We start from the raw sequence: 24,457 nt of genomic DNA, 5'->3' as shown, positions 1-24,457 counted from the left end.
CGACATCCCTGCCTACATTATTCTGATTGATCACAACCAAACCTACTATCATTGGACACATCCAAATGCAAGCGTCTGTTCTTGAAAATTTCCCACTGATCTAAAAATAAAACCAGTGCACTTTCCTCTGTCGCGCTTTGCCACAGAAACTCACGGTTTGGCCTGTATTTCTGATTTGTGCGCAAAACCTTTTTTTCTTTTTTCTTTTTTTTAACATAACAATGTTTAATGTCACTGTTTGTTTAAAAGACCATGGTCATATTTGTAAAAAAAAATGTTAAATTAGAAAATAAATAAGACTTTGGTATATGATTTTTCCTACACCTGTGCTGAAAATAAGACATAAAAATGTTGGTATATAAGTCGCTCAAATACAAGAAGGAATGAATGGCTCGGTTTGAGTTTGTTGCAGTTGACCCTGCACAATACGATCTTTGATGTTTTTGGTAACAATTTTGCCGTGACGTATTTCACAACTTCCTGTGTTACACAAACTCAGTGATGACCAATTTTGCCTGTACCAGAAACAAGCCAGCTCCGAAATTCTCAAGAATTCTAGGATTCTAAAAATAGTACCGTTCACGCGTGAACGGTAGGTCTTGCTGGTAAACCGGCGGCTTGGGTCACTCTGTTCCAACGCTTCGCTTCACTACGCTTCAATATTTAGGCTGCCTTTTCAGGCGGCCACCGAGTGCACTTTATGCAAATGACTTGTTTAATATTGTTCCACCACGATTGGTTCTGGTGTATCACGTGGTTCATGAATATTAAAACTTGTTTATTGAATCAAGCTTTGACAAGTGTACTTGGTGGCTGCTTTGAAACTCAACAAAGCCTACTCCCCTTTCACAAACACTTCCCCGTCATAGCGGGTTTTCCCGATTGACAAAAATTCTTATTACACACTCAGACTATTTGAAGCCGCGTTTGTTCTCCAGTGCCCAATTGCATAAGAATATTCTGGTGATGAATAAACGCGCTTTGTGTCATTAGCATCTAAAGATTTCTTGTTTACAATAGTTGTGTTGATCTGATGAAGCGCGGAACTGATCTTAGGGTTGTCATGGTGAAACACTCGCTTCTGAAACAGTGCTTCCTTGTAGTTATCATGCGATATGCTCGACTTTACAACCTGTTTGCTTACACCCTTTGCTTTTTTAACCACCCCTTTCTCACTTGCAACACTGTACATCTTTGCACGCAATCCAACATACTCCTTAATTATCTTCCCATTCATTTCATCTTTCATCTTTCCAATAACCTTCTTGTTAACATTTGAGTGCAATGGTGATTCTTTAGGGTAGTCGCAAGTGTCATAAAAAGAATCTTTTCCTTTTACTGCAGGACTTTCAGCTTCTAGATCTTTGTAAATGTCATCCGCTGGAATGTCAAGTAAGAATGAATCTGTGTCTGTGTAAAGTACTCTCGATTTGGGATATCTTGGTTTCAAATAATCATACAAAAACTCAAGCATCAACAGTTTTGACAACTCTAGCACAGTAAAGCCTATGAATACTGGTTTGTCAAGCTTGACTACAAGTTTTTTCATTAAGATACCATACAGCTGTTCATGAAAGTATTTAAAGTCTTGATACTGTGGTTTGGATGTCAGCTTGATGGCCTCATTTTCTCTTGTAACAAGTCTAACATCCTTTCTCTTGTGTGGGTTTTCCATTGTCTTACCAAAGCAACTGTTGTTCATCAGTTTAAAAAAGTCTTTCTCTGATGCATCAGCGGCTTTGGTTCTCAGTTCTGTGTTTTTCATGATGTAAGGTTTCATAAACTGTTCTTGATCAAATAAAATTATACGATGAACAGCCTTCAAAATTAATCCATGTCTAATGTAAAACTGTAATAGTCTGTAGTGACACACATACTTCTTTTTGTGAAACAGATTGGGCACCAGCTTTGGAGGTTCTCTTGGGTTTACTTTTAACCTCTCAGCCGCTAAAGGATAATCATTATGTAGATCATGAAGTGATAGTGGATAGTCTAAGTCAACTTCTAGTATCCATCCCTTTCGACTGTCTGGGCCTGCTTTTAATATTGTCAGCACAACACATTGTGAAAATGGTCCTGAATAGATCTTAAAGTTCCGAAGTGGAAGCGTCTGACACATTGCCCAACCATACAAATTGTTTGCATCTAGATACATGATGTAATTAGAAGGTTTCATAGGATCAAAGTCGTCCAAGTATTTGTTGTTGGCTTTGCAGTAATTGTGTGAAGCCATACTGATTCCTCCACGTAGTCCATTTTCAATCATCTGAAGTGTAGGTAGATCTGATAGCAAGTCAATCTTTACTCCTGTAAATCTAAGAAATGCATCCCAGCTCATGCCTGGTGCAGATATGTAATGTGAAGGATCTAGATTGTAGTGCTTCATACATGTTCTTCTGTAATTCTCAAATATATCTGCAAGTAAACAAACATCAGCCAACAAATATTGATCATGATAATCACCCATTGTATTACATCCTAATTTATTCCATGCAGTCTTAGCGTGTTCATAGTCTTCGTCACTTATACCTTTACCCTTCAGCCGTGAGAAGTAAGCATCCTTTGGTGGTAACTCATCTTCATCAAACCTCTCCCACGAATCCATGTATTCATATGGATAGACTCCCTTTCTAACTAAGTCACTGTCAAAGTACTTACATGTGATTGGGAAAGCAGTTAGTGATGAAGATAAAGACTCAAGTGTTCCCATCAGATGTTGAGCAGAATCGTAGAAGTATAAACTATTCAGAGTAAAGGCCATGTACTTTTCTGAAGACTGCGCAATGCATCTTGCTTTGTATTCATCAGTTACTGCCTGCATGATCAGATGTGAATCATAACCGCGCAAGTTATGGAAGAAGATTGGAAGCTTCCAAGTCTTAGGATCAAACTTTAATTGTAGATTACATTTGCTGTGTGCTGCTCCTCGGAACTGCCCACTTACATGATCATGATCTCTTACTATTGGATTGTCTGTGTTTGGTGTTAGACTTTGTTCGCATATCCAACACTGTGTGGTAGAGTTAAACTGTTCTTGGTCTTCAGGTTTCATAACAATGTCTGAAAGATTCAGTTGTTTGGAGCAGTCATTTCGCACTTGGTTCATTTGCTGTAAGAAGTTCTTTGCTGCATTAGGTCCTCTGTACAATTGCGGTTTAGAATGTTTACCATCTGAACTAACAACAATAAATGCATATGAACAGACTTGATGATTACTTAGAGTTACTGTTTTAGGTAGGTCTTTTGGTAAAGGTCCTTCATATGGCACAATGATAGATTCAAAGTCAGCATAAACAACATAAGGACTTTTCTGTAGTTTGCATACATTCTTAAAATACACTTTGCTGTCTGGCGGTGGTGTTGTTAACTTCACAACCGCATCATCAACGCTCTTACAATGTTGCTTGTGTATAAGTGCTGCATGAATTGATGGAATACGCAAGAGACATCGCCTACAAAAGTCTTGTTTACTATTGTGATTGCTTGTGCTCGCCATCAGTCTACTCATTGTACGAATCAAAGTGTAATGATATTTTACACCATCAGTCATTAGTAACATGTCAACATGGTTAGTATCACAATCACCAATCGTTGGTGAGTTCTTTGATATTCTGACTGGTTTCAGTTCATCTTCCTCATCCCACGTGTAAACATTTACGGTGATGGGTTTGTTTTGCTGTTCAAATTTGTCAATGCTTGTAATGCTGACAGGAAATTCAATACCAGTAAAGTTTAGTTTATTTCTGTATGCATGATAGTTAGACACTCTTTCTGCATTTTTCTTTACACTGTACAGTCTTGCCAGAACACACCACATAAAACATTTGTCATCATCATTCTTTATGTTCAGCACAGCACGTTTTTTGACAAGAGCAGGAGGTAAAGGTATGTAACTTCTACCTCTGATGGGGGCAAATTTACTTAGCTTCAATTCTATTTTTATAATTTCACCTTCTGACCATCCGGATCCTTTCATCTTTGCATCCTCTGCAGCTTGCTCAAACCGTTTCATCATTTCATCTGCCCAGTTTCCATTCAATTCTGCCATAGAATTAAGTGCTAGTTGTCTGGTTGAAACATGAACTTCTAGCACCTCATCACTGACTGTTTTGTATTTTATTAAACTGACTATCTGCACTTTTACTGGAGGTTCAATCAACAAATTGTTTGGAATTTGTTCAATGGCGTCTTGCACACTGGACTGCACATTTTGAGGATCCGTTACTTGTAATTCAACGGTGTCAAATACTGTCGATAAAGATTCTAATACAGAGTCTTCCATCGCTGTGAGTTTGATTTTATAACTCAAAATAAAAATATAAATTAAAAAAATGAAGTTGCTTAGAATTCTTTCTCAGAGCTTCCATTTTTGTTAACACTATAAAATCTGAAATAAAAAATCATTTAACATTTGTACCACGTGGAACTAATTGTAATTCCTCTTTTACAAAGGCTCTTTGCGGTGCTGGTTCTCTCAAGTAATATATAGGTGGATTTGTCTCTACTACTCTCTTGATTTCATGAATGTCAATACTCCAGATTGGATCCGTTGCACGCTTCCTGCTGTCACCCTCAGCTTCACCGGGTGCATATAAATATCTGACTTTCTGATTGAAAGGTAGTAATGCCACTGGTGTTGTTGACTTTGGAGCAACAGGTATTGTTTTCTGTTTGATTGCATCAACTGGTCTTAACCCTGTAGCTTTAAATACCTCCAGATTCATTGCTCTAAGTACTGATGGTAATCTTTTGACCCATTCAGTGTTACGCAATTTACTTTCTGTGTCCAAAAATTCCTGATGGTACTGATATGAAAACAGTTTTTCTGCCAACTGTTTGTTAAAGCTCTCAACAATAGCCTGTGACCTGTGGTTTCCTGGAATACCTCTCTTCACTGTAACATGATGTTTTAACAGAAGCTGGTTGACAGCTCCTTTAAACTCCTTACCATCATCGCACTGAATCATTCTGGGATACTTTAGTGGTCCACGTCTGTAAATTTCTTGCAGGGCAACAGCTGTAGCTATAGCACTTTTCTCTGTCAACGGTTCAGCATCTTTGTATCTTGTTGCAACATCAACTACAGTCAGTGCATACTTATATTTCTTCCTTCTGACTGTGTCATGCGGTAAATACAGCAGGTCTATTTGATGAGTGTCATTCGGTTTAATGTTAACAAAGTGTGGTCGTGTAATTTTTCTTGGTGCAGGTAAATAGATCTGCCAAACTGCCTGCTTTGACAACCATTTCTTTGCTATATCTTGAGAAACACCTGCTGCGTCACTGAGCTTGTCAATAGCAGTTCTTCCTTTCCAGTATCCTTTTGGGGAATAATATATTTTAGATAACAAAGCATCACTCATGGTTTTTTAAATGACAGAATATTAAGATTTGACAGCACGCGCAATAAAGTAAACAACAGCCATACCAATAACAATGAAAACAATCTCTCCCACCTTCTGCTCTTCTGAAGGCTGATAAAAGTCACCCAGTTTTGGAGGAGCACTTGTCTTCATTTTCTTTCCAGTTACAAGATAGTATTCTTGAATGGCTGCATCAACATTGGCAAAGGTTTTGTTTGCATGTCCTTGCTGCCTGAGTTTATCATTCATAAAGTCTAACTGCGCAATTCGTTTCTTCTCGTATTCATCCTGTGCTTTCGCCAGTTGTTCCATGGCTTTGTTGTGCCTTTCCCTCTCTTCACCATTTTGCAGTTTAGAAAACAAATAGTTGCTGCCAGAAAATGCAAGCGCATTTACAATCGCACCTCCCACCATCATAACCAAGCTAGCCATTTTATTGTCTTACATGTTTATATTTTCTGGAATAATTCCTTGCTTCACCAAAAAGTCTTTTGTTGCAAAGGAAGCTGTCACAACACCAATTAGTTTAGCACCGTCTTCGAAGTCTAACTTTCCCAAGTCGGCTGGTTTCATTCTGAGGAGACTTTTACCCAGCATTGTGTAACCTACACTCAAGCCTCCAATCACTGCAGCGTGATAAACTAGATTAACTATTGTCTTTTCAGAACTCATTTTTATGTTATCAAAATTAAAATATTAAAATTATTCCATATGAAATGAATCCACTGCAGGTACTACTGTGGGCTTTGTTATTGTTTGTACTGCTTTGTTTGTTGGTTTTGGTGTTTCTGATTTTGGTGTTTCTGATTTTGGTTTTTCTGACACTTTATATTTGCCTTGCCAAAGTTTGTAAAGCAAGTATCCACCTCCTCCAACAACAGCTGCTACAGCTACTTTTCTGTATGATAGAAATGAAGATTTTAATTCTTGATCAGTTTGTGTGACCTTAGTCACTTCAGGAATGTTTGGTGTCTGCTCAACTTCAGACATAATGTTCTGCTTTGCCTTTTGATTTAACTTTTTTTGTCTGTTCCATTCGGCTAGTTTTTTTCCTGCTTCTACTCTACCAGGTTTCTTTGTCACTGTGTTCACTTCTGGTATTTTCGTCTGCTCCACTGTCTGCTTCAACTGATCTGTCATCTTTTTTATTCTGAAAATTAATGTGTTTGAAAGTAATTAATCCAGCAACAAATGGTACTAATAAAGCACCAAATCGATAATACAGACCACAGGCAAGAGATTCGAGGGACTTGGAAACAACAGGGTCATGAGTTAGATCATGTGTTAAGTCTTCCTCCGAGTCGAGAGGTGTAAAATGTCCAAAAATCTTTGTGTACAAACCTATAACAGTCTGTCCAATACTTCTAACCATCTTAGAACCAAGCACTGATTCATACCGTCCATGATACTTTTCTATATCTTCTGAGGAAAGATGTTGTACTTCTTCCACAGTTAACTGCTGCCCAAGGTAGTGTTTTGTTTTTCCACAAACAGCAAGTGAATACAATCTTTCTTTTTTATTAGGTATAGTCCTACTGTCACAGATTTCAATATCTGTAGCAGTCTGCATCAGCAATTCATCACAGTTCATTTTATTTTGATGCAGAATAAAATAAAAATCTAGTAATTAAACTTGAGTAAGAACTTAGGTAGGAACTTAACAAGAACTTAGGTAGGAACTTAACAAGAACTTAGGTAGGAACTTAACAAGAACTTAGTAAGAACTTGTGTAAGAACTTAGTAAGAACTTGTGTAAGAACTTGAGTAAGAACTTGAGTAAGAACTTGGTAAGAACTTAGTAAAAACTTGAGTAAGAACTTAGCAAGGATTTCTACAAACATACATACTGAACTGGTTGATCAGTTTTTAAAACCAGTTTCGAGTGCTTAGAAGATTTCAGATTATTCTTTATTCTTTCTCTCTCCTGTTTGTTTTCAATGACATCATTTTCTCGAAGACACTCTTCAAAACTGTCACGGTCCTTTGAATAGAACAATGTTATTGTTTTGAGTTGCTCTCTAAAGTCTTTCAGAACTGCATTGTATTTTTGTGTTAATATCCAAACTGATATTAATGCATGTCGTCCACTGAATGCAAGCTTTGCTAGTGCACTTTTCTTTCTAACAATGTCACGTTCTGCTGCACAGTCATCAATAATAAACAGTGTTGGCGTGTTCTGAAAAAGATCGAAATAATGCTCCAAGCAAACATTTAGACGATCAGAAGGATTTACAATAAATATATTTTGATCAGACCATATGAATTTTCTCTCCTTGTATGTTCTGTTATGCTTTATGGTTGGACAGAATATGACTATGTGTTCAAAGTGATTTATGTAAACAGTCTGTAATAAATCCAAAACATATCTTGTTTTGCCGCAACCTGTTGCCCCACAAATCAAAGAACAGTGTGGATCTTTTGGAAGAAAATCTAGATACTTCATTTTAACACGTTCAATAAACAATATCCTGTAATCTGCTTTCAGAGATGTTTAACTGCGCATCTGACACAACAAACACGTAGATCTTAACTGATTTACTACTACTCCCTACTTCCTTTTCAATTTGTATTGTGATTCCTTCTGATCCGTTTTCAATTCGCCTTCCACTTCCATGCAGTTTGTTGTCGTCAGTTGTTCTGAGATCCAGCCATAACGCATATTTATTTGTCAAGAAATCTTCTACGCCAACACCGTGTAAATGTAGATCTTTAGCCACAAGATCAGATGTTGGGTCTTTCAATCTTCCTCCAGTAAAGTACTTTCTTGCTTCATCATAGTGGTGGTATGGCAGCATGCCAGATGCAAATATTTGGTTTGGCTGCCCTTCAATTGTGCAATATACTCTATTGATTAGTGGATTGTAAAACTTTTCTATTTGCCTTTCATATGAATCTTTTGGTTCCTCAAACAACATAAGTATTCCCTTCATTGACCTAGCTGGTGTATTCAAGTTAATGTTCCAGATTGGATCAGCCTGGCTTTTTGAAAGTGTACTGTGATTCAACACTCTTTCATAATAGATAGGCAGCTTAGAACTGTACTGATTTTCTATAAGTCTAGCCAGTTCAGGATGGTTTACAACATCAAACTCTAAAGAAATTCCAGACACCTTATACTTTGCTTCCGGGTCTTGTGAAAGCATAACACGATCATAACTATTGAAAGTCAGGTCGTATGACAGCCTGTCACGCAATGCTCCTTGATAGAAGGGAGGATGTGAATTTATGAGTTCAAAGTCAAGTGGAATACAAAATTTGTTTCCAAAAGCAACATTGACAGCGTTATCTTTTTTGTTATTGTCAGCTTTATCTCCTGCTCCTATTCTAACTTTTATCCCATTGTCTGACTGAATCCCTTGAAACACTCTGTTTTTCTTTTCATTGTCAGTTAACCAATTATCTGCATAAACTAAAAATACATCTGCATTATTCAATGACATCACTTCCCGCCCTTCCAGTTTGACAGTAATCTTCCTCACAATTGCTCTTCCTACATTATAAGCCAAAGTCCTATTTTCATCTGAGCCAGATTCTAATTCTAATTTGAATGATAGTCTTACAGTGCCTGGTACAATAACATCGTTCTTACCTAGATTAGGAAACCTAACAGTAAGTATTTCATTCTGATCAATAGTAGAAGGATTATTTGTAACTATAACTGTTTGCCTTATTCCTTTTACCCCGAGAGGTTCTTTCAGCCTTCTGTAAGGATCAAGAACAGAACCGAACGATTGTGCCATCTTTTTTTATTTTCAAAATAAAAAATAAGTTACAAATGGCAGAAGGTGGATTTGAAGATTTATTTGAGCCAGCGGACGACATGAGCGAAGCAATCCCTTTGGTTCCCTACCATCATTCACTGCATTATGAGGTGGCACGACATGAACTTCTGGAAGGTAAAGTTAGAGATTTCTACAAAAGTTTAGGAGAAGAACCTGATGTTTTAGATCCAAACCAGTTCAAAATGGAAGCAAATCATTTATATACAACTAGCGATAAAGGAGAAAAAGTCCAACTTACATATAAATCTAATCCTGCTAAGTTTCTATCAAAAGTTTCACTAAAACAAAAACTTACTGCTAATCGACTTAGGCAATTAGATATTGTGCCTAGCACACGGTCATCACCTTCCCATGTTGTTTCCTTACTTCAAAAAGCAGAACTAGGACTACCAACTGCTACTCAAATAGAATCTGTTCCATTGCAAGATCTTAATAAACTTGCAGAAGAGGCTGATCAACTTATACAAGAGATAGAGACTTCTTTTTCTGAGGAAACTTCACTGAAGACTCCACATGAACTATTACCTATGAGAGAAATAGAAGCCCTTAATCAATCACTACAAACCATCAGAGGTGAAATAGCAAATAATCTGTCAAAACTAGGTCAGCTGGATGAAGATATAAACAAAGAGAAACAAAAACTTGCTGATGCTGATGATTTGAACCTAGAACAAGAAGTAAAAAACAGAATTTCTAAGCGTTTAAAAGATTTGCAGGAGGAGAAAGCCATAAGGTTAGAAGTTCTAAGTAACAACAGAGAACAACTGAGAACACAGGTCAGCAGAATAAAAAATACAATTCAAAGAATCCTTTACGAAGACACAACTCTTGCTGAAAGAATTAGAACGCTTTTCAGAGAGCAGGGAATCACAATAGCTAGTATACTAACTGCGCTAGGATTTGCAATAAGCACATTAGTGTTAACACTCACAGGTGGCACTGTCACACCTCCACCTCCACCTTCACCTTCATCTCCATCTGATCCGGGATGGGTAAAGAAACAACTCAAACACATTGCAGAACTATTAAAGAAACTAGCAGCAAAAGCTTTGGGTGCACTTCCAGGAATCATTGGTTCAATTGTTAGCTGGCTGTTATCTTTTGCAGGTAAAGTTGTTGGTTTCATGGCTGAACATCTCTGGACTCTAATAGTTTTAATTGCGGGTGTTCTGCTAACGAGAATAAAGCAAAAGTAAGCCTACACCCACTCCACCAATTACTAGAGCAGTCTTCTGCGATTCATGATCATCACTAATACTAACAGCTTGATCATCACTAGTGACAGAATGATCTTCACCTGCAGCGTGATCTTCACTTGTCACGCTTTGTTTCTGTTCATTGTGATATGGCTGTAACATCGTTCTGATTTCTGAATTCAGTTCTTCACCCTTTCCAAGCGGCTGGGTGTCACTAGCAATAATGATTTCATTGTTATAATTTGTTATTGTTCCAATCTGCAGCTGGAGATCAGAAGGTAACATGTAAAGGCAGTTACCAACAGCAAAGTCAACTTTTGATCTTGCATAACGGAGAGAGTCTTGATACCTTTTGATGCTGGAAGGCAGATCAACTGCAGAGTTTATGACATCTTCTAAATTTGATAACAACTGTTTCTGTGCATCAAACCCTGTGCTTGTTCTCATTATGTTTGATCGTGTCTGTGCCTGCGAGCCTAGCAAGCACCACGTATATGTTCGGATAGATTCATTGATCCTTTCAACACCTGATCCAGTGAAACCTTTGCCGGTGTCTAATATAAAAGTAGTCCATGCATTGTGGTGCTCTTGTTCTATTGATCCTAACTGTACCTGCACATTTGAAGAAAAAGATGTATGACCTGGCCAGTAATCAAAATTATACCTCCTGTGGACACCCCATAAATATAGTGTTCCCATGCCATGGTTTTTGTCTTGCTTTTGCCTAAAGTCGGTCTTAAAATCTATATTGAATTCATTGCAGAGACGCTCATACACTTTCATGTTTATCCTATTGTTGAATGGGTTCCAGCTCTTTTCATGCGGCATTGGTGCCTGAAGTTCAGACAAGATTCTCCTGCACTGATAGTAAACGTGAAATGTGTACACACACTTTGTCAGTAAGTTTGAATTATTCATGTGGTCTGCATAGGACACTCCACATCCTGTGGTTGCGCAGAATATTGCAAAGTTTAACTGATTCTGATAGAACTGAATTGGGTGAGAGTTCCACATCTTTGGAACACTATCATTTTTGATTGGGGGATTTAGGTAAGAATGGAATGGGTCAGGCACTTTAACGCGAATGGATTCTGTTTCTGTTACAGCAAAGTCCAACTCATGGAAAGAAATAGTCTTTGGATTGTAATATGGTCCAGTTTTGTATTTAACGTCTTTGTTGAATTTATACTGAATCATTTTTGTTGTTGAATAAAAAATGTTTATCACACTAACAAATGTGAAGACTGGTGTGCCAGTTAAACTTGCAAACCCTATCAACAATCAAAATGGAGGAATGAAAGTTGCACTGCATGAAATTATGTACAAGGTTACTTGGTATAATATCAGTAAAAAAAAGAATAACAACTGGGTTAGAATTAATGGTAAAACACATTCTGTAGAAGATGGTTACTATGACTTCTGCACTTTAGAGAAAGAATTGTTTGCTCCAGTAGGTATTACAGCGAGTTTAAATCATGCAAGTCTCATTGCTACTCTTACTATGCCCAAAACTAGAGAAGTAAACATTGAGTTTCCAACCAAACTCCTTGATATGCTTGGAATTACAAAAATATACAAGGGAACACGTCCCATTGACATGGATGTTAACAGTGTACTGTTTGTTCACATGAGAGAGCTTAACACATCCTATAATCTGTTTAATGATCAGCGTTCTGATCTGCTTAGAATTCTTCCACCGAGTGATGCCTCTTTTTGTAAAATGCACGTGCCAACATTTAAGACACTTCAGTTCAAGGACTTGGAGGAAGGGTGTCATGAATTCCTACACATTGATCTGAAAAATCAAAGTAGACAACCAGTTGATTGTTTGTTTAACATTACATTGGAAATAGTTCCATAAAATATTGAGTATTAAAATGTCGAGTGGACCTACAATAGCTTATCCTGTTGCATGTTCAACTATAGAGTTGAAAGATTTAGCAGACGCTATCGACTTTGAGAGCAATGCTGAAGTTGGTGCAGTGTATGCATTCGAGTTTACAGACACCGGTTATTACAAGAGAAAGGAAATCGACGATGAAAAGAAACCAAGATTCCTCAAACTAGGTCAAATCCGTGATGTTAATGTACCTGATCCAATTGTCGATGACACATTCTACATGTGGAAACATCAGAATAAAAAATGGGTACTTAGTCCTGTTATGAAAAAGATTGACTGGGAAATGAAGTTTGAATTTGTGAGTCCATACACTCTTGTTGGAAAAGACGACACATTCCGTAAGTCAATCAATGCTAAACCACTAATTGTTAGCCTTGTTCCTGCGTTTAACAGCAGGGGAGAAGTTGCAGTTAAACCTTTCCATAAGAACAACTATCTCATTCACAGAAAACAAAGTGTTGAAAAGGACGCTGACACCATTGTCGATTTTATACCCAAGCTTCCAATAGGGCAGAATGCAACTATGATATTTGATATAGTTGTCAGGAAAAGGGAAGAAACCACAAACACTGTTCTAATGAGAGGAATAAATCTCAACTGGAGACCATTAAATGTTGAAGAAGTCAGAGTATTTATTGCTGTTCAAAAGGATTCTAACACAATAAAAAAACAGACGTCAAACCAAAATGTTGTTGTTAACGCAGATATAAATAATTTAACAGAAATAAGAAGTATTAATCTTACTTATCTTGATTTGATTGCTTTCTACTATACAGATAAGGTGTTAAGCAATGAACAGCTTCAAAGCTTAGCAGAAACACTGGCCAGTGAGAATTAAGATAAATATTTTATATTTTGCATTAAAAAGATGACTAGCAGTGTGAAGCTTTATCCTAATATTGATGAAAGTGCAGCAGAAAGTCAACAATTCAGACTGGCACACATTAGTAATATACAAAAACAACTAGAAGATGAATTAGAAAAATATTCTCGCGCTAGACGTAAGTACTCAACAACTTACAACAGCCTTTCTAATGCCAGCACTGGTTCTACTATCCTTGCATCAGCTGCAGGTGTAACGGGAACAATTCTGTTAGCTACCGGAGTAGGGACTCCAGTTTCTCTAATCCTAGGTGGTGTCGCAGCAGCAGTTGGTGGTTTATCATTTATAGCATCAGCTATAATGAAAAAAATTGTGAAAAAGCTTGAAAAACACGAATCCATTTCCACTCTTGCATCATCAAAATTGTCTAGCCTAAAACTGTCTATCAGTAAAGCACTTGAAGATTCAAAAGTTTCTGACGAAGAATTCAAACAGATACAAACAGACTTTGATGACTACAAAAGTAAGAAAGCAAGTATTCAAACAAAAACACGAGCTGAATATAACAAGCCAATCGATATAGAAGATCTGAAAAAGCAGTTTTTAAAAAAGGGGATTCAAATAGGACGGGAAGAAAAAGTAAAAATAGAATCACTTGTAAAGAGTTAACTATTCGTTTAGACAGTCACATTGCATGTATCAGATATAATTCTAACAGTGAAAGAACATATGAAGTAAAGTTTGTAAATGAGAGAGCGTATTGAGCTTAAGAATGTTGTATAAGAGAAAGGGGGAATGTACGTTCTGGGTTACTGATTCCGACAGACCCGGCATTGGTTCAAAACAACCTTACTTTACTGTATTTTTTTTTGTTTGTATGGATTTATGCAGTATTTTTCTGATTTTGTCGCATGTTTCATTTTAGTAAAAGTTTAGTCCAGAAGCCTATTTTGGGTTAATATTTAGGGTCTGTCGGAATCGGTGAGCCAGAACGTACATTCCCCCTTTCTCTAAAGGCTTTCATCTTGTTTGACTCAAATAAACAGATTTCAGGCCTATCGATTTTACAATAACAGAAAGACAGACAAAAAACGATTTCTGACAATTAGCAACGGTTTCCATCTCGGCGTATGATTCAGAGACAGAGATTGTATATATACACTCAGATCAGACAGACAACAGACACAAACAATTTGAGCTGACGAGCACAGACCAAACGGTTAGGTCAAGACACAGCAGGGATGGCCAAATCGACCGCCCGATCGCCAGGGTCGAGTAAAAATCCACCGGGCTAGTAGAAACCGCCTGGCAACTCGCCCGGCTGGCTAATGAAAACTCTGGTCAAATGCAACACTTTTGGTTTTAATATAGAGTTTTCAAGCCATGTAAACACTGCAGATCAACTGTGGTATGTACCGGGCCAGGGACATTTCTACCGGGCTAGTGACTTACTTGAAGTAACTCGCCCGGCTGGCGAGTAACAATTTTGAGATTTGGCCTTTTCTGCACAGGGACTAGACCGACTGACAGACAGACTGAGACAGAGATTGGACAGACATAGACTGACAGACAGGCTGAGGCAGAGATTGGACATATATAGACTGACAGAAAGACTGAGACAGAGATTGGACATATATAGACTGACAGACAGGCTGAGACAGAGATTGGACAGACATAGACTGACAGACAGGCTGAGGCAGAGATTGGACAGACATAGACTGACAGACAGGCTGAGGCAGAGATTGGACAGACATAGACTGACAGACAGGCTGAGGCAGAGATTGGACAGACATAGACTGACAGACAGGCTGAGGCAGAGATTGGACAGACATAGACTGACAGACAGATTGTGACGACAGCCAAACGGTACCCAAAATAATTAAACAGCATACAAAGAAACGAAACTAGTCCACCATGATCAGCTTACCCTCTTCAAGCGAAGACGAAGACAGAATGTCACGATAACAATCAACGTCAACACGACTATAAACGGCAGAATCACAGCGGACAAGATCACAGAAGCACGTGAAAACGCCAAGGATGCATCTGACCCAGTTTCCGAAAGCGCAACCACTGCTGTAGTTCTGGACGACGTTCTGCCAGAAAATTCAGTGTGCAGGAATGTGCTCCTGTTTGAAACCTTAGCAACACATTGGTCCAGATAGTCGTGAATTCGTTCGAAATTATTAGCACACTGGATGCAATTTCTTGGCCCAGGGCCATTGCATCCTTTGCAAGCCGTGTGACAGGGAACACACGACTTAATCGATGCGGAAAAGAATGAATCGAATGATTCGTCATTGGCAGTGACGTTGTGTGACTCGTGTTTACTGTTCGGGGTTGCTGCGCTCGTTGTCGTGGATGAGTCCTTTACGTTTGGTTGGTCTTTGGTGGACTCGTTTGCTGGAGAGAAAAAAATCATCGATTCCATTATCATCTTAACCAGTGTTGTCGTCAACGTCATAAAAAAAATCACACATGATAATCAATTATCAATCACCCATTCCCGGTAGAGCTGAAAGGAACTGACAAGAATTATATGTGTACAAAGAGACGAATGTACACACAATTTATCAAACAATAATTATTGAGTATTTATGAGTGCTTTAGAACTTAAGGGCAGAGATTGCACAGAAATTAAGATTTGATTCTTTGGCTAGCTTTCCAATTTATATTTCAAGGATCTAGATGATCCTCGGAAAAAGTGTGATTTGTCCTAAAAAGTTATGTTTGTATTAATCATGGGTCAAAATGGAAGTTTTGTGGGACAAACGAACATGTAGTTTTAGGGAAACATTCTTTTTCCAGAAAAGTAAAGATAGAAATTTGAAGTAGGCTTTATTTTACTCTAAACAGGTCTCTAGGAGCAACAACAGAGCAATTTCTTTAAATTTATGAACAGATTTTGGTTGTTTCTGGGTAGATATCATTGGCACAAAATAAATTTCCGAAACAAAGAGATTGTTTTGTACTTTGACATAATTTCTCAAATAATCCGTGTGTGCGTGCGTGTGTACAGGGTCCTCCTCTTTGAGGTGTGTGTGTGTGTGTGTGTGTGTGTGTGTGTGTGTGTGTGTGTGTGTGTGTGTGTGTGTGTGTGTGTGTGTGTGTGTGTGTGTTTCTAAATCTCTTCCTGTCGGTCAGAGTCTGTCTGAACTACTGTTCCCATAATTTGAGGAGAACCAGAAACAGAATATAGGCCTGATGCATAGAGACAGACAAAATGGCTGAGTCAGGAATCAGCCCACAGGCTATTTCGACGAAACAGAGAGACAGACAGACAGACAGACAGACAGACAGACATACATGAACAGAGAGAGAGAGGGGGGGGGGGGGGCATGCAGAGAATTAAATCTTGCGATGAACCGTTAAGACTCCTGATTTCCCGATTCCAAACTTACAAGAAATATTGGAATTCCCGAAACTCGACAGGGAATTCCCGTTCTGTGCCGCAAGGCGACCTGCTTCAGTGGCGGTCGACTGTGACCCCTTCAAAAATTCCGGGTCACATTTTTCAACTGTGTACTCTGTCGCGAAGAAACCCGGAAGGCACAATTCTTTGCAGTGGAAAGACGGTGGCTGCGCCGTACACTTGCAACATGTTTTTGGTGTTGCGGAAGACGTTGTGGTATGGAGGCATGACGCTTTTATCTGACACTGTGGAAAGAAGTTGAACATTGAGTCAACAGACTGACAGCTGAAAATATCTACAGTAAACACACATGATCTCCATACTCAGCTACTGCGGCTTTCCTACGAGTAGAGTACTACTGCTTCTACTTCTGCTGGTACTACAATTATTGCTACCACCACTGCAGCTACTACTACTCAGTACTACTACTAGCCTACTACTGCATGCCTACTACCGTACTGACTACTACTACTGACTACTACTACTGACTACTACTACTATCGATCCGGCACCACAACCACCTACTACTACTACTACTATCGATCCGGCACCACTGACCACCACCTACACCATCACCATTATCATAATAGTAGTCGTCGTCGTCGTCGTCGTCAACATCATCATCACCATCATCGTCAAAATCATCCTCATCATCAATCATGTAATTGTAAGCCGGCAAACGGCTCTGCCCAGTCAGTGGGCTATTCATTGACTGTATATCAAATTAATACCGAATATCAAAATCATGTTTATCTTTTACTGAACAGGAGAAGTAACAGACCGATGAATGTCTAGGCTGGCACTTTAGAATGACGTGCATCTTTTTACTCCGCTCAAACAAATGCTTATAAACAATACAGAGAAGATGCCCATACATACACAGACACACACACACTGACACACACACACACACAGACACACACACACTCACACACACACATGACACACACACATGACACACACACACATGCACACACACACACACATGCACACACACACACACACACACACACACACAAATATGACACACACACACATGCACACACACACACACACACACACACACACACACACACACACACACACATGACACACACACACACACACACACACACACACACACACACACACACACACACACACACACACACACACGCCGGTAGATGAAGAAGAAGGAGAAGAAGAAGAAGACTAAACTCAACTCTACAACCAACCTAATACAACTCAGCTGTTATTTTTATTTTTTTAAAGCGGTAAATCTGGGTACTCCGGAAAGTGACAGATATGAAAATAAGAAATGTTTAAAACAAATCATCATAACAACAACAACAACAACAACAACAACAACAACAACAACAACAACAACAACAACAACAGCAACATCGTTTTGAGGGGAAAGCGGGGCGACATCATTACTAAATGTTTTAACATAGACGGGGAATTGAGACGAGGGTCATACTAAGTGTGTGTGTGTGTGTATGTGTGTATCAAGTGATTCCGAGGAAACTACTGGACCAATCTTTATACAAATTCACATGAGAGTTCCTTCGTATAATATCCCCAGATACTGCTTTCATTTTTTGGATGGACGTCTTTGATGACGTCATATCCGGGTTTTTGTTAAAGTGGAGGCAGCACTGACACTCCCTCATTTTTCAACCAAATTGATTGAAATTTTGGTAAAACAATCTTCGACGAAGTCCGGACTATGGTTTCGCATTTCAGCTCAAAATCTTTCAAAATAATTAATTAGTTTGCTCGTTAAAGTTGTCATTAAAATCTAAATTTTAGTAACAAATTACAATATGACTGCATTGTATTCCTCATCTTCTCCAGAATTCAAAAATATATGTACCCTTCAAAAACAGTTAAGGACCACTTTTTCAAACGCATGCAATACAGAAATGACACGGTTAAATGATTTTTTTTCTTTCTGTACTGTTTTATTGAAGAACTGAGGACTGTCTCCAGAAAATGTCACATCAAACATGCCAGCGAAAACAACGCTAGAGTTTGTTACTCTAGACAACCCCCTGATTTCAAATTCACAACAGCAGTATTTCTTACAACGAAAAACTGCAAAATCTTATCCCGACAGTGATCACAAGTTAATCTCCCACTAATCGGTAGTGAGATGCCCTACGACGTAAGGTAATCTCTCCCCGGACCACTACAGAGCCCCCATTAAACGATTTCGTTCTAGAAAAGCGCCATCTGCAAAGCGCTCTCTACGACGCCTCCAGACTCTGATGCGGCCATCAGCAGGATCCAAGAAGAGGCAGGACCCATCTGTAAACAACAACTGACCCCTACGATGACGTAACCACCTTACATGTTGAGTGCACCAGGCTCGGTGGGCAGGTGGATGGTTGGCAGTCAATGTTGTTTTGCGGACTAGGCGTCTTTCACTGAAGTTAGAAGCGTGTAGGCAGTTTGTAACACTTTGATTACTGACAACAGTGTGTGGTGGCAGCTCATGGTCGATGCCTGCTGCCTTTTCAGAAACCTTTTTTTGCTGCATGACTTTCATTTGGATGAAGCGATCCTTCATTGTTGTGGTGACTGTAGGCCGACCATAACATTGTCGTAACTGTACTCTGCCAATTGCTTGAAGCCATTCCTTCAGTCCGATGATGTTGAAGTGAGACACTGCAACACTCTGAACCACTTGCCTGGCAGAAACAACATCTTGTAGCCATCAAACTGCCCTTGCCTTATCCAAGTCGCGCCGTTTTCGTGATAGGGGCATGTTCTTTCATTGCATTATTTTGTCAGTGTGTCCATTTTACAAACACAAATGTGTGAGTTCATTTCATGTCTGGATTTCATAGGACTTTGAAAACTACCCGCTTTTTTAAGAAAACCTCACTTTTTCCGCGTGTTTGGTATGACACAGTGACACTGCCTGTCAAAAATGTTCCTAGAGCAAGACTCACTGCCCTTTTGTTAATTCAAAACAGTGACATTTCAATCAAAATTGTCAAATCCTTGATTTTTTGCGAATATTGTAAAGATTGTGAACATGTCATGACCGGTCCTTAACTTTTTTTTGAAGAGTATAGATATTTATCCTACATACGTGAGAGAGACACCCCGTGAGATAATAATCGTTCAAATCACACGTGTGTATATCATGTAAATGAGGTCATGTCAAGCAAGTCTGGCAGGGACCTGTTTTTCCACTGCTTATGATGATGCCAAAGTCAACCGAGACAAACGTCATTATAGAAACAAAACTTGCGCTCCCTAATTATCCTCGATGAATCTTTAGAACTAACACGTCACGCCACACTTTCAGAGTGACGTTTCTTTGCTTTGACGTAATAGATTGCACGAGGCTTTAGAAGAGATCGAGGTTCCAAAACAAGCGTCTTCAATTTAGCTGCCTCGACTGCAGGACATTTTCAGTAAAATACACGTAAGTACAGTATGTAGGATAAACAGAATACTACATGGCTTGCTGTGTCGTACCAGATTTACACTCGTTGCTTTTTCAAATAGTGAACAGCTCGTTTTCGCTCGCAGTTCAATATTTAAAAAAACCAAACTCGTGTAAATCTGGTACGATACAGCAAGCCATGTAGTATTCTCTATGTCATGTTCACTTTAACAATGTACTCAGAATTACAGAAAATAGGTTCAGTAAGTATAATAATATACGGTCGCATGCTTCGCGGAGACGAGCGTGATCCGTCTCGATATTGTTAGCCGAGACTATCTATCTAAATGTATCTCGTAGTCTTGGCGATGACTGGTTTGTAATGTTGATCGTTTAGTTTGCTACCGATTGACTAAATGTTTTTTATAGTCGCTTCACGCGACTTGTTTTAATCTCAGTCTAGAGGAGGCAGCGGCCCTCAAACCGGTTCTGGTTAGAATTACTCAACGGGTTTCCCCACCAGTAATAGAGTAATCATGTCATGGTTATTCTGTCCCAATGTGGTGCAAGATGAGACGTTACATGTACATTCAACTTCCTCTTTGCACAATCATGTGGCCGAGTGGCAACGCACTTGCGCTCGGAAGCGAGAGGTTGCGAGTTCGACCCTGGGTCAGGGTCCCCCTTTCCTAACCTAGGTGGTGGGTTCAAGTGCTAGTCTTTCCGGCGGATGAGACGAAAAACCGAGGTCCCTTCGTGTACACTACATCGGGGTGTCACGTTAAAGATCCCACGATTGACAAAAGGGTCTTTCATATGGCAATCCGAATGGTGCAAATGTCCCTTCTAGCTCTTGATGTCTAAATAACGCATTATTTAGCTAAATAACGCGTTATTTAGCTAAACAATGCTTTATTTAACTATATCATGCATTATTTAGCTAAATAATGCATTGTTTAACTTAAACAATGCATTATTTACAGATACAGAAAAAAGAGAGCACAAAGCACTAAACAATGCATTGTTTAGCATAAATAATAGATTGTGTCTGTAAATAACTCATTATTTATAAATAATTACGCGTTTTTTCTAAACAATATATTATATGTAAATAAAGTGTTATTTAGATAAATAAAATATTATTTAAATAAATAAAATATTATTTAGATAAATAAAATATTATTTGGATAAATAAAATATTTTATGTAAATAAAATATTATTTAGATAAATAAAATATTATTTAGATAAATAAAATATTTTTTAGATAAATAATTTATTATTTACTGTTTTTGCCTTGAAATAGTATTATTACGCTAAATAATGCTTTATATAGCTATATAATAGGTTTCCGCTATATAATTCATGATTTGGTAAATAATACATTATATACCGTAAATAAAATATTATTTACCGTAAACAATATTCATTGTTTAGCGCAGTGCATCGAAGCCGATATTTCTCTTGTTGTTTTTTACCACGTGTTTCCGTGGATCCACGAGAGCTCTGTTGATTCTCAAACTGACCAATCAGACAACTAGCATCTGTCTCGGCGTACTAAAGCTACATCCGCTTCGCTTCCGACCATCTTCTTGTCAGGTGGCTAACTTCAACTGATGGTACAACAGCAGCAATTTAGTTCGCAGTCGTTCATTCTCCATGTCCAGATGTAAAAGATGTTCCCCCATAAAACTTTAAAATACGAACCCTTTGCAGTGCCAGTTCCTGGACAACCGCTGTAGTTAGAGTTCTGATCAATTCAGCGGGAACGTTCCCTTGTGCTTGTGTATCCATCTTGATTACATTTGGATTGGATTGGATTGGATTGGATTGGATTGAATAAGATTTACAGTCCAGTGAGGTTACCCTCATGGAAATTCGGGCTGCTTTCTCCCCGGGGAAAGCGAGCTGCCATACACACGGCGCTACCCATATTTTTTTTTCCTGCATGCGTGTATTCATGTTTCCTGAGACTTAATGCCGTGTGAGATGGAATTTTTTTGTTTACTTTATTCCAAGTCCCACGGGTATTTGATGAACATTTTTATCTATGCCTATACAATTTTGCCAGGAAAGACCCTTTTGTCAATCGTGGGATCTTTAACGTGCACACCCCAATGTAGTGTACACGAAGGGACCTCTATGCTTGGCGCTGGTGGACAATATTCACTTTTTTGGCCCAAAACACACTTTTTTGGCCAAAAATGCCAAAAAAGTTTAGTTTTGGCCAAAAAAGCAAAGTTTTGGCCAAAAAAGTATAGTTTTGGCCAAAAACGCCAGTTTTGGCCAAAAACGCAAGTTTTGGCCAAAAACGCCAGTTTTGGCCAAAAAAGCAAAGTTTTGGCCAAAAAAAGATTTGGCCAAAAAAGTGAATATTGTCCACCAGCGCCAGCAAATACAAAAGATTTGGCCAAAAAAAGATTTGGCCAAACAAAAAAAGATTTGGCCAAAAAAGTGAAGATTTGGCCAAATCTTTTTTGTTTGGCCAAATCTTTTTTTGGCCAAATCTTTTTATGGCAGAAGTTTGGCCAAATCTCCCGTTTTAGCTAACAAAAACAGTTTTGGCCAAAACTTTTACATAGAAAGTTTTGGCCCAAAAAAAGTTATAGCCAAATCTATTTTATTTGGCCAAATGTATGGGTTTTTTGGCCAAATCTTTGTCTTTTTGGGCCAAAACTGGCGTTTTTGGACAAAAAAGTGAATATTGTCCACCAGCGCCAAGCATAGACCTCGGTTTTTCGTCTCATCCGAAAGACTAGCACTTGAACCCACCATCTAGGTTAGGAAAGGGGGGAGAAAATTGCGGCCTGACCCAGGCCTGAACACGCAACCTCTCGCTTCCGAGCGCAAGTGCGTTACCACTCGGCCACCCAGTCCCTTGGCGGAACCGGATGTGGAGTACCGGATACTGGGTTTGCCAAGACAGTGGAGAATCAACAGCGCTCTCTCGGATCCACGGAAACACGTGGAAAAAAACAACAAGAGAAAAAACGGCTTCGCGATGCGCTAAACAATGAATTGTTTACGGTATATAATATTTTATTTACGGTATATAATGTATTATTTACCAAATCATGAATTATATAGCGGAAACCTATTATATAGCTATATAAAGCATTATTTAGCGTAATAATACTATTTCAAGGCAAAAACAGTAAATAATAAATTATTTCTCTAAATAATAAATTATTTCTCTAAATAATAAATTATTTATCTAAATAATAAATTATTTATCTAAATAATAAATTATTTATATAAATAATATTTTATTTATCTAAATAATATTTTATTTAGATAAATAATATTTTATTTACATATAATATTTTATTTATCTAAATAATAGTTTATTTATCTAAATAATATTTTATTTATCTAAATAATATTTTATTTATCTAAATAACACTTTATTTACATATAATATATTGTTTAGAGAAAACGCGTAATTATTTATAAATAATGAGTTATTTACAAACACAATCTCTTATTAATGCTAAGCAATGCATTATTTAGTGCTTTGGGCTCTCTTTTTTCTGTATCTGTAAATAATGCATTGTTTAATTTAAACAATGCATTATTTAGCTAAATAATGCATGATATAGCTAAATAAAGCATTGTTTAGCTAAATAACGCGTTATTTAGCTAAATAATGTGTTATTTAGACATCAAGAGCTAAAAGGGACATTTGCACCATTCGGATTGCCATACTTTCCTGGCAAAATTGTATAGGCATAGATAAAAAATGTCCACCACAATACCCGTGTGACTTGGAATAATAGGCCGTGAAAAGTAGGATATGCGCCGAAATGGCTGCGATCTGCTGGTCGATGTGAATGCGTGATGTATTGTGTACAAAATTCCATCTCACACGGCCGGCATAAATAGATCCCTGCGCCTTGAGTCCGAGTCTGGAGATACGCGCGCGATATAAGACTTCATATAGCATAACATAACATGTATATCATTTCGCTGAAATGTAGATTGTACGCATTTTGCAGCCCTGCTTTTGCTTTTGTTTCTATGACTGAGGTTTCAAGTCAGTCTTCTTTTTCTTTGTCAGTGATGTGTTGGTTTGCCTTTTGTTGATGTTGTTTTTTGGTCTATTTTGGTTTGGTTAGTAAAGTAAGTTGTTGTTGTTATGGTGGTGGTGGTCGGTGGTGGTGGTGGTCGGTGGTGGTGGTGGTTGTGGTGTGTGTGTGTGTGTGTGTGTGTGTGTGTGTGTGTGTGTGTATGTGTGTGTGTGTGTGTGTGTGTGTGTGTGTGTGTGTGTGTGTGTGTGTGTGTGTGTGTGTGTGTGAATAGAATAGAATAGAATAGAATAATGTTTATTGTCATGAACCAGTAAAGTTATTGACACAACAAACAACAAATAATGCATTATACAATGCTAAAACAATCCGTAACAAATTTGCCAAGACGAACTTGAACTTCGTCTTCTAAAAATAAGTTACTTGGATTTTTGTTAGCATATATATTTCATATTGATATGTTTAAATTCATCCCTTAATTTAACATATTTATTGCATTTATCTAGAAAATGTATTTCATCTTCTATGACATTGCATTCAATACAAAGACGATTTTCTTTAGGGATATTCTGATGTCTT

The 24,457-nt window shown here is 38.2% G+C and overlaps 1 protein-coding gene across 1 annotated transcript in view; it reads right to left on the bottom strand.

Moving 5' to 3' along the window:
• The window catches only part of LOC138980395 (uncharacterized), a 39,395-nt gene that overhangs the window by 12,446 nt on the left and 2,492 nt on the right, over nucleotides 1-24,457 (bottom strand). The window contains exons 2-3 of the mRNA XM_070353259.1: nucleotides 16,466-16,721; nucleotides 14,992-15,467 (exon numbers count right to left, since the gene is read on the bottom strand). Of these exons, the coding sequence (XP_070209360.1) occupies nucleotides 14,992-15,467; nucleotides 16,466-16,721 (732 nt within the window). The remainder of the gene's footprint in view (nucleotides 1-14,991; nucleotides 15,468-16,465; nucleotides 16,722-24,457) is intronic.

This window comes from Littorina saxatilis, linkage group LG11, assembly GCF_037325665.1.
Source record: "Littorina saxatilis isolate snail1 linkage group LG11, US_GU_Lsax_2.0, whole genome shotgun sequence".
NCBI lineage: Eukaryota > Metazoa > Mollusca > Gastropoda > Littorinimorpha > Littorinidae > Littorina > Littorina saxatilis.
Note: the sequence above shows the minus strand (reverse complement) of the source record. Positions and strands in the feature narration are given on the sequence as shown.